At 47.8% G+C, this 17,641-nt stretch overlaps 1 protein-coding gene across 11 annotated transcripts in view; it reads left to right on the top strand.

Annotated features, from left to right (window-relative positions):
- MAD1L1 (mitotic arrest deficient 1 like 1) overlaps positions 1-17,641 on the top strand; it is a 353,832-nt gene that overhangs the window by 234,956 nt on the left and 101,235 nt on the right. For all 11 annotated transcript variants that reach the window (XM_072836729.1, XM_072836726.1, XM_072836727.1 and 8 more), the window contains one exon: positions 12,785-12,875. In XM_072836729.1, the coding sequence (XP_072692830.1) occupies positions 12,785-12,875 (91 nt within the window). The remainder of the gene's footprint in view (positions 1-12,784; positions 12,876-17,641) is intronic.

Genomic DNA, 17,641 nt, shown 5'->3' with positions numbered 1-17,641 from the left:
CAGTCTACTTTTATTATTAGCATGTACCTTCAATTCTAAAGAAGGTGAGCAATAAAATTACCCCCCCACACGCCCAGTGGTGTAGAACATTTGATAGATGTGCACACGTACATTCACCATCACAGTAAGGTACAGATAAGGTACAAAACGTTACTGGGAGGTTTTTTAATATTTTACTTTAAAAATTATTATATAGTAAAATTGCCTTATTTCATGAGGGGTGCCATTCTATGAATTTTAATTGCCCCCTAGTTGGAGTACAAAGTAATTTCATCACCTCAAAATCCCCCTTGTGCCCTCTTGTTGTAACCACCCACCTCCACATGGTGGACTCCTTGGCAACCATGGATGCCTTGTCTATTTTTGTCAGGAATGTCTGATGAATGGAATCCCATAATATGTAACCTTCTGAGATTGGTTTTGCCTTGCCAATGTCAAGGTAAAGGTTGTTTTTCCCTCTAGCAAGGCATTAACCTTAAGACAATGGAAACTTCCTGAGGAATGTCACACATTATCCCACCCTGGATGGGGATTGTTTGTGGAATAACAGTTTCTGCTTTGTCCTCAGCTAGCCCTCTAAGAGGTTCCCCATCTTTTCCCCCCTAAGCAGTTTTGACCCTTAAATCTTTAAGGTTGTTGAAGATGGAAGGTCTTATCCTCCGTAACTTCTTCCTGCTGAGTAGGGGCGTAGAGATGTCCATACCTATGGGTCCATATGGTCAGTTGGGGAGCATATCCGGGAGTTAAAAAAAGAGGGAGGCAACCCACTCCCTTTCTGATGACTATTGCTTTCTAAGTTTTGAGATCAAGAAGTATGAATATTCCAGCTTCATTCTTCTTTTTCAGGATTATTTGAACTCTTCCGACATCTTAACCACATTAAAGTCTTCCTATCCGTGAACATGGGATGCCTTCCATTTATTTTGATTTTCTTTTATTTTTTTGTAAAATTTTATTTTTAAGTAATTTCTACCACAGTGTGGGGCTCGAACTTACAACCCCAAGATCAGAGTCACATGCTCTTCTGGCTGAGCCAGCCAGGTACCTCTTCTTTCATTTCTTTTAGCAATGTTTAGCAATTTTCAGTACATGCCCCTTTATGTCCCTGAGTAAAATTAATTACTAAGTGTTTTGTTCTTTCTGATGTTGTTGTAAGTGAAATTGTTTTCTTAATTTCCTTTTCAGATTGTTCATTACTAGTAGACAGAAATAAAACTGAGTTTTACATACTGAAGCTTGCAGCTTCCTGAATTCATTTATTAACTCTAATGAATATGTGCTTGTTTTGCAGATTTTTTAGGGTTTCTAGATTGTGGCAGTTGCAAATATAATTTTCTTTCTTCCTTTCTAATATGGAAACCTTATATTTCTTTTTATTTCCTAACTGCTATGGCTAGAATTTCCAGTAGTATATCGAATGGAAGTGGTAAGAGCAGGGATCCTCATCTTAGTTCTGATCTTAAGGAAAAACGTTTCAATCTTGTACCCTTGAGATTGGTAATAGCTGTGGGTTTTTTAAAAAGTGCCCTTTGCCATGTTGAGATTCCTGTCTGGTCTTAGCTGGCTGAGTATTGATGATTGTCAGATGCCTTCCCTGCATCTGGGGTTTTTCTTCATCCACCAAAGTGGTATATTTCATTGATTGATGTTCATATGTTGAGACAATCTTGCATTCCTAGTACAAATCCCACTTGGTCATGGTGTATGATCTTTCCAATATGGTGCTGGATTTTGTCTGCTAGTGTCTCATTGAGGATTCTTACCCTATTCAACAAGGGTTATTGGCTTGTAGTTTTCTCTCAGTGTCTTTCTCTGGCTACAGTACCACCATAATGCTGGTCTTATAGAGTGAATTTGGAAGGGGGACCTCTTCTTTAACTTTTTGGAAGAATTTGAGAAGGATTGGTGTTAATTCACTTATGAATGTTGGTAGAATTTACTGTGAAGCCATCTGATCCTGCACTTTTCTTTGCTGCTGTTCTATCGCTGCTTCTATTTCCTTGTTAGTTACTGGTCCTCTCAGATTTCTGTTTCTTCTTGTGTCATTTTGGTAGTTTGTGAATTGCTAGGAATTAGTCTAGCTTATCCAATCTGTATAGTCACCCACAGTCTTGTCTGGCAGTCCTTTTTATTTCCAAAAAAAAATTAGAAGTAACATCCTATCTTTCCAGTTTTTATTAGATTTGGACCTAAGTATGTCTTTTTATGTCAGTTCTAAATTTTGCTTTATTTTGGTTTAGTATTGTGTGTTGCTTTTATTCAGACATGATTGATTTTTTTTTTTTTTTCAGTTACTCACTTCGTGTCCTGCACCTTATTTCATTTTCTTATCAGTTCTATGAGGGTTCTTTTGTTCAATTCCTTGGGACTTTCTAACATAGATATTCTGTTGTCTATAAATTTGGTCAGTTTTACATCTTCACTGGTATGCCTGTGGTCTTTGCTTTGTGCTGTTTGGGACTTCAGTACAATATTGACAATGGGGTGATAAAGGCAGACACCTTTGCCTTATTCTTGGTCTTGGGGCTGGGGGAGTATTCAGTCATAAGCCACTGGCAATGATATGAACCATAGGGTTTTTGTTAAGTGTCTTATCAGGATGAAGAAGTTCTCTTCTATTCTTGATTTATCATGAAGGGATACTAAATTTTTTCAGGTCCTTTCTTTTTCCTTGAATTGATTGATATTATCATGTGGTGTTCCTTCTTTAGATGGTTGGTATGAAGGATGATATTGATTTATTTTTCAATATTGAACCAATCTGACACCCTGAGATGAGCCCTCCTTTGTTGTAATGTACTACCCTTTTTACATATTGCTGGATTCAAGCTCGCTAATGTCTTGTTGATGAGTTTGTGTCCATATTCGTGAGGGATGCTGGCCTGTAGCTCTCTGGTACTGTTCTTGTCTGTTTTGTATAGCATAATGCTGACCCCCTGAAATGAGTTGGGAAGCATCCCCTTCTTTGTTTTCTGGAAGAGATGGTGTCAAATTGGCATCACTTCTTTAAACATTTGCACCTAGTAAACCATCTAAGCTTGGATATTTCTGTTGTGTGAGGTTTTTGACAGTGTGATGTCTTTACTAGCCCTAGAAATTCACAGGCTATGTACTTTATCTGGGGAGAATTTGGGTAGATTGTAGAATCGGTGCATCTACGTAAATTGTCAAGGTTGTGTGTGTGCAGTAGTGCACACAGCGCCTTTCTTGTTTATCTGTAGGATCTGCAGTGAAGCCTCTCGCTCCTGTCCTGTTTTTTCTTTTCTTTTTCTTCTTCTTTTTTTTTTTTTGTTTTTTTTTTTTTTTTTTTTGCCAGTCTTGTGGTGGTTCACAGTTTAATTGGCCTCTTCACAGAACTAGTGTTTGGTTTTTTTCATTTTTCTGTTTTGAGTTTCACTGATTCCTGCTCTTTATATATCCTTCCTTCTGCTAGCTCTGGATATATTTTTTTCCTTTTCTTTCTAGTTTCTTAAGGTGGAGCCTTAGACTATTGATTCGAAATCTTGTTTTCTAATTATAAACATTCACAGCTACAAATTTTTCCCCAAGCATTGCTTTAGCTACATCACACAGTTTTGTATGTCATGTTCTCGTTTCATTCAGGTAATGCTACTTTATAATCTCATCAGTTGTTTCTCTAAACAATGTGTTATTTAGATGTGCAATGTTAGATTTTCAGGTGTTTGGAGATTTTCCTGCTACCTGTCTGTTACTGACACCTGGTTTAACCCATTATAGTCTCTGAATATAGTTTGTATAATTTCAATTTTTAAAAATGTGTTTAGGTTTGTTAAATGCCACAGGAATATGATCTATCTTGGAGAATGTTTACCTGTCCTTGAGAAGGACTCTGTCATCATGGGGTACTGCGTTGTACCCATTTCCATTAGGCCTGCCTGGTGGACATTTTGGGTGGCCCACCCTTCCTTCCTTCCTTCATTCCTTCCTTCCTTCCTTCCTTCCTTTTTTTTTTTTTTTAGATTTTATTTATTTATTCATGAGAGATACACACAGAGAGAGGCAGAGATACAGGCAGAGGGAGATGCAGGCTCCATGCAGGGAGCCCAATGTGGGACTACATCCCAGGACTCCAGGATCACACCCTGAGCCAAAGGCAGACGCTCAACCGCTGAGCCACCCAGGTGTCCCTGGGTGGCCCTTTCTGCTTGCAGTGTCTGCTTGCTGCTGAGAGGAAGTGTGAAGGCTCCAGTTGCACTCTCACTCCTTTACCTCCCTCCAACTCCACCCATTGTTGTGTTGCATATTTTGACATTCTGCTTTTAGCAGCAAGTATACTTAGGATTATTGTGTCCTGGTGAGTTAACCCCTCTACAGGCACATTTCCAGCAGTCTGTGTTTGCTTCATGCCTGTGTCACATTTTGGTAATTCTTGCAAGAGTTCAGACTTTGTGATTATTACTTTTACTATAATTGGCCATAAGTGATCATGACTACTGCAGCTCAGATGGTGAGCACTGTTAGTTTCATTAAGGCAAGCGCACTTCCATAGAACCTGATGCTACTGCAGACTCAGACCGCAGTGGATGGTAAACCTGGCTTTTACTTGCTTGGGAACCAAAGTACACACTCGATTCGCTTTCCTGCGGGTCTCTGGGGTGTGCCCGCACGTCTATGTCTGTGTGGCCCCTTTCTGGATGGTAACCTGCCCTGACTCGCCTGCACCCGATGTCGACATAGCCCCTTCCACTTGTTGCCTTCCTCCTGCCATCCTTCTTTCATTTTCTTTCTTGCGTGAGCACTTAGTACGTAACAAGCACTGGCACATTTAATTCTTAAAACAAGCTGTAAAAAAACAGTAGGGACTATTACTATCCCAATTTTGTGGATGAAGGAAATAAGAAATGTTAAGTATCTTGTGTAGGGTGATACCATAACCTTCTTTCCTGCTAGCTGTTCATTTTGGATTCGATTTTGATTCACAGGAGGCTTGCAGAAACAGTACAGAGAGCGCCCACTTGTCCCCTTCTCTTGGACATTTCCCGCTGCTGGATATGCTTGCATGGGCATGTGCTGTCTGCTCTCGGTGCCCCTTCTTTGCACACTTCATCTGCCTGCCGATGTCCAGTCCAGGCCCCACCTTGGTTTTGGTTGCCCCTGCCTCCTCTGCTCTGGGCAGTGTCCTGGTCTCTCTGTTTCTTGTAGCCTTGACAGCACTGGCCAGGTGGCCTTGGCCATCCCTGGGCTGGGCTTGTCTGACGTGCCTCATGAGGAGACCTAGGTTCTGGGCTCTTGGGAGGAAAACCACAGAGGTGAGGCCTCCTCATCACACGAGACCTGAGGTTCCTAACACTGATGTTTCCTTCTTTTTTTTTTTTTTAAGATTTATTTATTTATTTATGACAGACATAGAGAGAGAGAGAGAGAGAGGCAGAGACACAGGAGGAGGGAGAAGCAGGCTCCATGCCGGGAGCCCAATGTGGGACTCAATCCCGGTACTCCAGGATCGCGCCCTGGGACAAAGGCAGGCGCTAAGCCGCTGAGCCACCCAGGGATCCCCTGATGTTTCCTTCTGGACGCACATCCCTCATTCACACTTATTGCAAGCCATTCTTTCCAAACTCTGCATAGAAATCCCCTCAATAGAACAGCCGCGTGCCAGTGCTGCCTTCCACAGGACAGAAAAACAAGGTTCAGCCAAACTCCCCACACTCTGTGGTGAGGCTCACCTTTTCTCCACTTTCCAGAACATGCTCTTTGTTTCCACAGGAGTCCTCACCAGAGTCATCCTGAGTGCCCAGATTCTTGGCTGCAGCCTGTGCCTATCACCAGCTCTGAAGCCGCGTCCACATGGGCAGGGGCCCACATGGGGTAACAGTGGCCTTTACTCCTCAGGAACTGCTTCCATGCTCGGGCTGCCATAGCAGTTGCCACAGCCCAGGTGGCTTGAGCAATGGACGTTTATTTTCTCTCCCTTGGAGGCTGTAAGCTTGAGGCCAGGGTGCCACGAGGCTGTTTCTGGTGAGGACTCTTCCTGGCTGCAGACTGTGCTGTCCTACCAAGTCCTTACGGCAGGAGACAGTGTGTATAAGCTCTCGGGCATCTCCCTTACCAGGACACTTACCCCATCACAGGGTCCCATGCTCATGATCTCGTTGAACTCTGGTTACCTCCACACTCCATTACACGGCAGTTAGGGCTTCAGTGTAAGGGTTTGGGGAGACATTCAGTACACAGTAGGACATCCCCTTCTGGTATGAAAGACCCCAAAGCTGGGCCATCAGCCTCTCTGCTCTGGCCTATACTGCAGGATTCCTGCATTGGTCATGTACAGACATGGTCATCTTTGCCTGTGTGAGCCCAGCACTTTGTTCTGTGCTGGAAATGCGGGCAGACGTCTGATGCACGGGACAGAGAAGTCAGTGGTGATGGAGTAGCAGCATAGTCCAGTGAGTCCATGAGCCAGTGGTCAGGGCCTATAGTGGAGGAGGAGGCAGCAGGCAGTGCACATGGTGTGGGATCAGCAGGTGCTCAGCCTGGACAAGTGCATTATGGTCCATATGCTTTTCTGACTATCCTCCAGCACTGTTAGTGGTCCCCCCTCCAGGCCATCCTGGGGTCTCACTATTGGCACCCGCCTCCATCACCATTGCTTGTAGTGTAGTGAAAACAGCCAGCACCTGCCTTCTAGCTGATTCCTGCATGCACACACCTGCTTTGACTGGCATAGTCTTCTCAGGAGGTGATCCGGGATGTCATCTGGTTTGTATAGCACCCTCTGTGTCTAAAAAGCTTGGAATCACTCAGTTTCAAGAACTCACACCACAGATGCTTTCTTTGAACTGCTTGAAGGCAGAGCAGCCTTGTGAGCCTTTGAACTCACACGGGTTCATTCTCCCTCCACAAGGGAACAAGTTTCCCTGAAGAGGGCAACTGGGGAAGGAAGGTGCTCTGTTTTCAGATGCGTGAACGACTGTTATTTATGTGGATTTGTTCTCTTGACAGTGGCATGGATTACAGCAAGCCATTTTATTGATAATGCCTGCAGCCGCATGCCTGTGCTTATTTGAATTTAGCCCTCGAGAACATTTGCTCACCAACCTTCAGAATCTATAACATCCTATTTTAACAGGGGCCCAGCAGGCCTTCTCACTCAGCCTGCTCCCAAGATGTGGGAGTCTTTCCCACAGAAGGTGTCTTCCCTGAGGCAGCCTCAGGTGCTGGACCTGCCCCACACTCCTGGGGACGCCTCCATGTCCGTCCCTCTAGAAGCCCTGACCCAGCAGGAAAGGCATGGACACTGGAGCCTGACCACAGGGCCCAAGTCCCATGTGCGAGGATGGTGCATGTCTGGCCCACCTCGGGGGGGGGCGGGGGGGTTGTGGCAGCACTCACCGAGCTATGAGCCAGTGGACCTTGGCAGGTGTTTTTACAGCTTTATTGAGGTGTAACTGAGCTGTGACAAGTTGCATGTAATTCAGAGTATACAGTTTGATGTTCTCACAGATGTGTGCGCACACATGGCAGTGTCCAACGGTCAGCACGCTCCAGGTGGCAGACCTGTCCCTTACCCCCGACATTCTCTCCCGAGTGACTGGAACCCTCCCTTGCTTCCACACCTCAGGCAGCCTCTGACCTGCTTCACTCAAGTAGATTGGTTGGCATTTGATAAAGTTGGAGAGGAATGGACTCCTGCAGTGTCCACTCTTCTGTGTCTGGCCTACTGTTTTGAGAGATCACTGTGTACTCCTTTGTATTGCCGGGTCCTGTTTCCTGGTGTAGACACACTGCTGTTTGTCTCTGTGTGCACTTGGTGACTGGCGTTCGCTTTCCCCAGCGTTAGGCTGTCACAGACAAAGCTGCTTTATGCTACAGATAAAGTCCTTGTGTAGAGATGTACTTTGTTTTCCCTCCAGTAACCACTGACTTGGGGAATGGCTGGTAGTTGTATGTTTCAGTTATTTTGGAATCCGGCTCTCTGCAAAGTGGCTGCACCTCCCAGCATCCCCACAGCCTTTACATTGTAATCATAATTGGTGTGTGGTGACGTCTGCTTGTGGTTTGGACTTTGTTTCCTTAACGAGTGATGACGTTCGTTGAGCGTCTCTGCTTGTCATCATCTAGTATCTTGTTTGGCAAAGTGTTCCAGCTTGCGTCCAGTTTTTATTTGATGGTTTGCTCCTTGCTAAGTCTGGAGCTTTCTTTATCGATTCTGGGTGCAGGTCCTCTGTCAGATACTTGCTTTGCAGGCATCTCCTGTTCTGTGGCTTATTTCACTGCCTTTGTAAGGCTTTTAAAGAGAAATCTGTATCAATGTTTTTTCTTTTATTTGTTAGTATTTGGATATTGTAGCTGTGAAACTTTTGCCTATCCCGGATTCACAGGTTTTCCTCTACATTCTTTGTCAGTTTTATAATTTTCCAACTTACATGGAGGTTTATATTTCTATTTTGAGCTATTTTTTTATATTCTACACATAACAGAATTTGAAGTTTTTTTTGTTGTTGTTGTTTTTGTTTTTTTTTATGAATACTCAGCTGTTCCAGCACCATTTGTTAAAAAGACATCCTTTCGGGATCCCTGGGTGGTGCAGCGGTTTAGCGCCTGCCTTTGGCCCAGGGCGCGATCCTGGAGACCCGGGATCGAATCCCACATCGGGCTCCTGGTGCATGGAGCCTGCTTCTCCCTCTGCCTATGTCTTTGCCTCTCTCTCTCTCTCTCTCTGTGTGTGTGTGTGTGACTATCATAAATAAATTAAAATTTTAAAAAAATAAAAATAAATAAATAAAAAGACATGTTTTCTAGGCACATGGGGGGGTGAGTCAGTTGATTAAGGTCTGACTCTTGATTTTTGGCCCAGGTCATGATCCCAGGGTCCTGGAATTGAACTCTGCAACTGGCTCTGTGCTCAGCGGAAAGTCTGCTTCTCCCTCTTCCCCTGCCCCTCTGACCACTCATGTGCAAGCTCGCTCTCTCTCTCTCTCTCTCACTCAAATAAATAAATAAATCTTAAAAAAAAAAAAAAGATTTCCTTTCTACACTGAATTGCCTTGGAATATTAATCAGAACATGCTATGCTGTCCCTGTATAGGTGTTTATTTCTGGGTGCTGTTGTGTTTCCTCAGTGTGACTACAGGCCAGGGCTGTTTTGGTCACTAAGGCTTTATGACAGCCCTAGAGACTAGGTAGTTAGCTCTCCAACTTTTTCCCCAATGTTGTTTTAAGCATTCTGGGCCCATTACATTTCCACATGACTTTTAAAATCTGTATGCACAGTGAAGTGTGTGGGATTTGACTGGATGGCTTGGATTCTTTCAAACAGTGTGGGGAGAGGTGAAATCTCAGCAGGCGGGCCTTGCAGTCACGACCACGTGTATCTCCATGTGTTTGGGCTGACATTAATTCCCTTTCTCTCAGTGGACCCGCATGTAATTTTCAGAGGGCAGGCCTCTGGTGGCTTTTCCAGACCGATCTCCACAAGCTCTATGTTCTTGGACGCTACTGTAAATTAGGATTTCCAGTTACTAATTTCTAACTCATTCCCTTAGGGTCACAGAAGGTATTTTGAACTCTAAAATCCTTTTCAACATGTTGAGCCTCCTTTATGGACCAGTCTCTGTCTGTGTTGGTAAATATGTGCATATGCCTATGGAAGACTGTGCCCTCTGCTGTTGTGGTCAGTGTTCCCACAGGACACTGGAGTCAAGATGCCTGATCATGTTGTTCATGTCTACTTTATCCTTCTAGGTTTTTTGCTCCTTGTCCTATGAGTTATGGAGACAGTGCTATTGAAATCTCTGGCTGTAATTGTGGACTTTGTTGCTTAAACTCAACATTTCTAACTCACATTTCAGGTTTTGCTGCATCTCTGTTGAAGCTCTATCGTTAGCAAATAAGTGTTGAGGATAGTTGACCTTCTTTGTCATCATGAATTTGCCTTGTGGATGCCATTCTTAGCTCTGAAATTCACTTTGATAATAACAATGTCTCCAGCTTTCTCTGTTGGTCTTCCCCGTGTTAGTGTCTGAGGTAGGTTTGCCTCTTTATATCAAGAGAGCTGTTTTGTAAGTGCATAGTTGGGGGTCTCTGTTCTATCCACTTTGATAGCCTGTGTTCAGGCGGGTGTGTAGGCCGTGTCATGTGGCGGCTGGTACAACTGGGTCTCACTCTCTTCTCCTCGTCCCATCTCTTCCTCTGCATTCCCTATTCTCCTGTTTTTCTGGCTTCTAATTCATTGAGTGTGTTTCATCATTTCGTTTCCTTTCTTCACTTATTAGTTGTCACTCTTTGTTATTTTAGGAGTTGTTTTGGGGGTTATGGTATACATCTTTCACTTATCTCAATCTTCCTCCAAGAGATGCTATACCGTCCCACATATGCAGCCTCATCACCGTGTATATGATTTTCCCCTCAAGCTTCTGCTGTGTGTGTCACACATTTTACTTCTACCTCTACCTGGGTCTACCCCAGTACACTTGTGTTAGTTCTGTTGAAACATTCAGTCTCTTCAAAAAAAATAGTAATTTGCTTTTGTATCTTGTCTAGAAGATGCAGTGTGTATCTATCTATCTATCTATAGATACACACACACACATATGCACTATGGAATATTATTTAGCCATAAAAAATGAGATCTTACCATTTATGACAACATGGATGGACCTAGGGGCTATTATGCTCAGTTAACTAAGTCAGAGAAAGAAAAATACTTTATCCTTTTACTAATATGGAGTCTTAAAGACAAAATGAGTGAACAAATGAAACAAAACAGACACAGACAGATGAGAGAACAAAGTGCTGGCTACCAGAAGGCAGGGTGGAGGGGTTAAGAGGTACAGAGCAGCCCTTATAAAACAGGTAGGTCTCAGGGGTTAACATATAGCACAGGGAGTGGAGCCTGCGACACTGTAGTAACTTTGTGTGGTGACACGTGGTGACAATACACCATGGTGAGCATTTCGTGACATCTATGGAATCATGGTGTTGTACACAAGAAACTCGTGTGATAGTGTTTGTCAACTGTATGTCAACTGCAAATAGAAGCTAGTAATTTGGGCAGCCCCGGTGGTGCAGCAGTTTAGTGCAGCCTGGGGTGTGACCCTGGAGACCCGGGATCGAGTCCCACGTCGGGCTTCGTGGCTTCATGGAGCCTGCTTCTCCCTCTGCCTGTGTCTCTGCCTCTCTCTCGCTCTCTCTGAATAAATAAATAAATAAATCTTAAAAAAAAAAAAAAGAAGCTAGTAATTTAAGTATCCCTAGAAGATGTAGATGAAATTGAAAACTGTTTGCCCACGTAGCCATGCTCTCCACTACTCCTCACTCCTTTGCGTGGATCCAAGTCTCCATGTGGTATCCCTGTCCTGCTGCTGGAAGGGCTTCCCTTGACCTTCTTCATGAAGCAGATCTGCTGGGGATGAGTTCTTGTAGGTTTCGTTTGCCTGAGAACACCTTTATTTTGCTTTTGTTTGTGAATATTTTCACTGGGAATAGAATTCTACCTTGGTATTTTTTTTATTTCAGTATTTCAAAGATTTCTCTTTCTCACTAGCACTGTGGCTGTTTGTCTTTATGGATCTTGTGCTTGGGGTCAAGCTTCTTGGGTCTGTGTATACTTTTCATCAAATTTGGCACTTTCCTATGGTGTTTTGTCTTCCTGTCCCCACCTGTCCTTTCCTTCGGGTGCTCTGCTCATGTGGACGTTATGCTCCGTGAAGTCACCCACAGCTCAGGGACGATCTTTCAGTCTTAAATATTCCTTCTCTTTTCTCTTTTATTTTGGATGGTTTTGTGTGTTGGATTTTTTTTTTCCTGTAGTCTTCAGGTGTGTAAATTTTTCTCCTACAGAGTCCACTCCATCATTAGCCCGTCCAATGGTGACCAATGTCACCTTAGGTGCTGGGGCTTCCTCTCCAGGAATGGGGGTGTCTCACACTCTACTTCCCTGTGCTGAGCTGCCTAACAGTGGATCATAGCTCCATGGCCCAACACTTTCAGTAACTGCTTTAATGTCCTTGGATGCTGCTTACTGTCTGCTGTTCTTGGTAGGTTTCAATTGATTGAGTATTCTCCTCATTATGGGTCATATTTTCCTACTTCTTTTAATGCCTCTGCTAGGCCTTGATTAGTTGGCAGACACTGAATTTTGGCTTGTTGGATTCTGAATATTTTTGTATTCATATAAATCTTCTTGAGCCTTTTCAGAGATGCAATTAGGTTTCTTAGAAAGAGTTTGGTCCTTTTAGATCTTATGTGATTTGCTAGGCCTAGTCTAGAGATAATGATCTCATGCTCCTGAGCCCAGCCCTTCCTGAATAATCTATGAGATGTGAGTTTTCCATTCTGGCTGCTGGTGAGAAAGGCCCTGCTCCTCAGCCTGTGTGCGTGCCCAGCACAGCTTCCTGGACACCTTTTTAGTTTTTAAATCACGTGAGTATAGTGCCTTTCAAAAAATTAATGAAATGAAGACAAAAATAGGCCCTTTCTTACAGCAAGCTGAAGCCTGCCCCACGCTTGTGTCAGCTACTGGCCTTTGCATGGCCTCTGGGCCTGTGAGGGAGGAGGGACTCTGCAGGGTCCCCCAGAGCCTGCTTCCCTCCCCAGCCCACATTTCTTTGGGCTGTGCTTCTGTGTCCTCTACAACATGTGGTCACACCTCCTGGGACCAACAGGCACAGGACATGTGCTGGCTCCCCCCGTCCTGCCTCTGGCTAGTGTTTCCCCTGCCCGCCTCGAGTTGTGGCCATTGAAGACCCCCTGCCAAGCCCTCCCTGTTGAAATGGATGGGTAATCTGTGGTGTATGTCCTGATGGTCTGGCTCTTCCTGCAGGTTGAAGATCGAGGAGCTGGAAGGGGAGCGCAGTCGTCTGGAAGAAGACAAGAAGATGCTGGAAATGCAGCTTGAACGGTTCACCCTACAGGTACGTGCTCACAGGTGGCCATTGGTGGAGGCTTCTCCCAGAACTCTGCATTCTTCTTGCAGGCGCATCCTATCCTCCTGGCTTCTCTCTGCACCTACAGATGTCCCATCTTTACCCAGTAGGGAGCATGTCCTGCCTTTGGGCTGCACATCACCAGCCCAAGGCCCTAGTCCCATGTTCTGTCAGTTTGTCTCCCCTGTCCCTGCACCGGCCATAGCCCATGAGTGGTGTAGGTGAGCAGCCTCACCAGATCTTCTCTGCTTGGTTTTGGTTTGTCTCCAGGCCCATCCCCACCTGCCTGCAGTCATGAAGTCATACTGCTACTCACACTGTTTTACTTTTACTTTGTTTTTCATTTTTATCCTCCTGTCTAAATTGTTCCATGGCAAGAAACCTGCAGGTTTGTGATTACCCAGATTTTGGACAGGCCATTGATTTTATCTTGACACCTATTAGAGGCAAATCAAATCTCTTTTTTATTATGGATTCTTGGAGACGGGAGAAGTGACAACTCTGATGAAGTGAGGTGCCGTGAGCTGCGGCTGGCAGTGTTCAGCTCTAGGACCTGTACTGGTTTAATTGGGCCGCAGTCCTCAGAAGGGAAAGCTGAGCTGTTGGCAGATCGACCCCCGCGGCCCATCAGTGGGGCCCTGTCAAAGCAGGGTTGGCGGGTGTCTCCTTCGTGTTCAGTAGGGCACAGCCTGCCATTGGAGCTGATGGCTGCCCAGGCCCCCTGTGGATGATTGGGGTGCAGGGAGTCCTGCTAAAATATTTCATTGCCTTTCTTCCTGCCTCTGGGCCTCCAGGCCTTTCCCAGGGAGCCTGCTGTGGCTCTTAGAGGGGTCACTTAGGTGAGGTGCGGGTGAGCACTGTTGCTAATGGATGTTGACCACCAGCATCCTGGGAGATATGACGTCTGGTGCTCTTCCCATCTCAAGTGTTCCTGGGTGGAGATACTTTGAGTTCCATGCTGCCCCTCGGGTGGGGCAGAGGCCTTGCAGCAAGTTCTGGAGCTGCTCATGGCCAAGGGGCTGGGCTCCTGCCCATGGGCGAGGTGGTTGCCCATGTCCTTACCTGAGGGAGGGGTGGAGAGCTGGTCAGAGTGCCACAGCCCAGCTGAGGGGGGTGGGGCGTGTGGGCCCAGGGGTCCATCATGCTAGGGGCTGAGGTGTATGCATGATGATCATACTCCTGAGTCTTGGCTGCAGTCTTGGGGTGGGAGTAGTAGGGCTGAAGCACAGAGGAGTGGGCAGTGGAGGCTTCTAGCTAGCCACACCATGGCCTCCTCTGCTCCAGTGAGTGTCCTACAGCCAGACCTGGGGACGTTTGCTGATCCTGCAGCAGTGCCATCCCTGGCCTTGAGGGGGGGTCCATGACAGCATCTCCCCATGTTCTTGCTTCCCACCCAAATCCAAGAGGGCCTTCTCTGCACCTAGAGTGGGGCTTGTCTCAGAAGGGTCGGTGCGATGCTGGGGTGCCAGAGATCCCCACTTCCTGACTGTTCATCGTAGAGGTCCTGTTTAGCACCGGCCTTGGCCGCTGTTGTCGCTGTGCTCTGCAGACCTCTCCGGGAGGTCCTGCTACTCTGTTTCCCTGATGAGGAAATGTCCACTCAGGGAGGGGCAGTTGTTTGGCTGAGAGCACGCAGCAAGAGGGGCAGAGCTGGGCTTTGAGTCCAGTTTCCTGTTTCCTGAGCTGTGCCTATTGTCCTCATGGTCGTGGGGCTGCGTTGCTGATAGCCCAACAGCCATTCCCAGGTGCCCAGCCTCAGCTCCCCTCCAACCCGGGCCTGTTATGTGGTGCTGTGGGCAAGCAGAGGGTGGCACCCCAGGGCTGAGCAGACTGTTCCAAGGTGTTTGGACATTTGCTGTGGCAGCAACAGTTCTTTCTGACCCAAACGCCATCCACTCATCCAGCTCATGAAAAGCGCCTGTGAGCCAGGCCCTGCTAAGGACACAGGAATGCAAGGGCTCTGCCCTGGAACCCTGACCCCCAAGGGCAGACAGGAATGAAGGGGGCAAGTCAGGTCAAGATAAGTGGTCGTGACAGTTACACAGCATGGACAGGAAGAACTTGTGTCTGGCTGAGGTCCAGGCAGCAGCGAGATGGGTCTGAAGGTGGCTTGGAGGCATGGAAACAGGAAGGCAGTGTGGGGTCTTCAGCTGGAACCCTGTCTGGTCCCTTAGGTGTGTTGAGCTTTGCTGTCTGACTCCCCGGTGGGTCCTTTCTAACTTAAGGATAACAACACCCATGTGGGGGGGCACCTGGGGAGTGGAAATGCCACGTCTGCGCACACTTGGCTCTCATCCATCTCTTGACACCTCCTGACTTCTCCATTGTGAGGGCAAAGACCTCCCCCCTCTTCACCGCTGTGCCAGGGCCTAGGGAGCAACAGGAGCACACGTGATGCCCTCCTGCTGCCCGGTGAGCCCCACTCTTCCTCTGGGCTGAGCTGAGGAGCACCATCCAGCCGCAGCCGGCCAGGCAGGGCCTTGGTGCCAGCACGGTGCTTCCAGGGCATTCCTGTGCAGACATCCTCCTCTCTCCCCTCTTCCCTCTGAGGAGAAGCTTCAAGTTGGGCCGCTTCAAGGAAGATTGATTAAAATCAGCTGCAGTTTGACTTAATTGGGAACATATGCTTGGAGAGGGAGCGCCACTAGTTAGAACTTCTTGTAATTAGTTCACAGCTGGTTGGTGAGGAAACAGCTCCAGTTACCGCCCCGAGCCCGGTGTGTGCCTGCTGCTCCACACTCTCTGGGTGCCTCAACGGGGTGGTGTGTAGGCCTGCCAGGTAGGGAGGGGGGCTGGCCCCCGGTGCCCCAGCCCAGGAGGGGGGCTGCTGCTGTCTCCTGCATGCCTCTCTTTAGAGATGGGGAAACTGAGGCCCACAGGTAGCCAGCACATGAGTGGTAGTTCACAGACATCTTTTGTAGAGGCAGAAGGGGTTGGACACATTCAGAGTTTTCCAGCACTGGGAGAACAAATTGTGGGGATGTCTGGGCCCAGAGGCAGGGGGAGCTCTGTGCTCCCCATGTAGCTGCAGGAGCCAGAGGCTGGTGGCTGTGTGGCAAAAGGTGTGCTCCCTGGACCCAGGCCTGCACCCATGGCCTGGCCCTCCCTGCTGGAGCCCCATGCTCCTTCCTGCCTTAGATCCCGCCCACCCCACCCCACCTCTGCCCTTCACACCTCTCCACTGGCCTCAGTTTTCCAGAGCCAAAAGAATGATTGCCGAGTGGCAGCAGGACTTGTCTCATTTGCCCTGACCTCTGATTTGTCCCTCTTCCTGGTGGGTGGCACTAGCGTGGCTGGTTGCTGTGGCCTTCATGCCTGTGGCCCTAGTGTCAGGCCATTTTAGCAACTGTGGTGACAGCTCTTAGCCGGGTGCCTCACACACTAGCCAGTACTATCAGTAGTGACACCACTGTCCTGTGCTTTACCTTGATGACAACAAACATGCTTTTCCACATTTGTGTTTCTGATGGGCCACATTTGGAGACTGTGACAGCAAGTGGGCCACACGAAGCTCCGGAGGTGCAGTCAAGAGGGGATCGGATGCATGGCAGCCCCGGCCTGGGCTGGACACTTGAGCATGCAGAGCATAGCCTGGCCGCTGGCTTGCGCTCTGGTGCCCTCTCAGGTCCACTGGACTTGCCCCAGCACTTTGTGAGCATTCTCACACGTACAGCAAAGCCAGACGAATTCCACAGTGAAGACCCACTCGCCCACCACCCACATCCTGGCATGAGCGTTGTACTGGGGGGGCCCTACGATGCCCACCCCTCTGCCATCCATCAGTGCTTTTACGTTTTTTTGATGCATTTTAAAGCAAATTGCAAACATCTGCACCCTTCTCTGTAAATGCTTCAGCATGCATGTAATCAAGTAGAATTCATCTCTGGGAGTTGAGCCCACGTCCCACTGCCCCTCGGTGGTGCATGATCACGCTGCTCATTCAGGCAGGTGACTGTCAGCAGTGGGTGGAGGGCCCACTCACCCCCAGCCCTCCTGCGCGCCTGCTTCCCGGGCTGTGGGGGGCTGCCCAGAGCCAGCCGGCAGTGCCGCTCAGGAAAGGGACCAGACTGCAGCCCAGTGACATTTACGATAAGTATCTTTTTTGGAAATGGAGTGGGTAGAAAATTGCTGGGTTGCCTGTGAGCTGAAAGCTCACAGTGCCCATGGAGACGTCCTTGCGTCAGCAGGCAAGTAGCACTGTCTACTCAGACCCTCTCGGCCTCTACCTCCTTCCCTCTTCCTGAGTATGGGCAGCGGGGAGGGACCTGCAGTCTTCACACCACACTGCCCTCTCCCCACTGACCTGCAGGTTCCCCTGGCCTGGGCCCTGGGGACAGACCTCCTCTGCCTCCCTACCCCCACCTGCTCCGATCTGCCCTCACCTGCCAGGGAGCCCATAGCCCAGGGCAGGCCTGACCTCTGCTTCTCAGGACCCTCTTGCCCCTGACTGTCCCCATGTAGGCCCTCTGGCTACTGACCACGCCCTCAGGCATGTCATGCCCCTGACTGGCAGTCACACTTTAGCAGTGCTATCTGGGCGTTGCTTCCTGGAGGGGCCAGACCCCACAGGCCATATGCTGGAGATGCCTGGGTGTAGTAGGGTGAGCCCCAGAGAGGGTGACTGGAATGCAGGGTGTAGACTAACAATGGCCAGGAATGGCCACAGCTGATCCGAGGCAGGTGGGCATTGGTCTCTGCTGCCCTAGAAACACACCTTATCCCTTCCCCTAACACCCAGTTAGACTCCTCATCAA

This window comes from Canis lupus, chromosome 8 (assembly GCF_048164855.1).
Source record: "Canis lupus baileyi chromosome 8, mCanLup2.hap1, whole genome shotgun sequence".
NCBI lineage: Eukaryota > Metazoa > Chordata > Mammalia > Carnivora > Canidae > Canis > Canis lupus.
The sequence above is the reverse complement of the archived record's forward strand: the minus strand, read 5'-3'. Positions and strand labels throughout refer to the sequence as shown.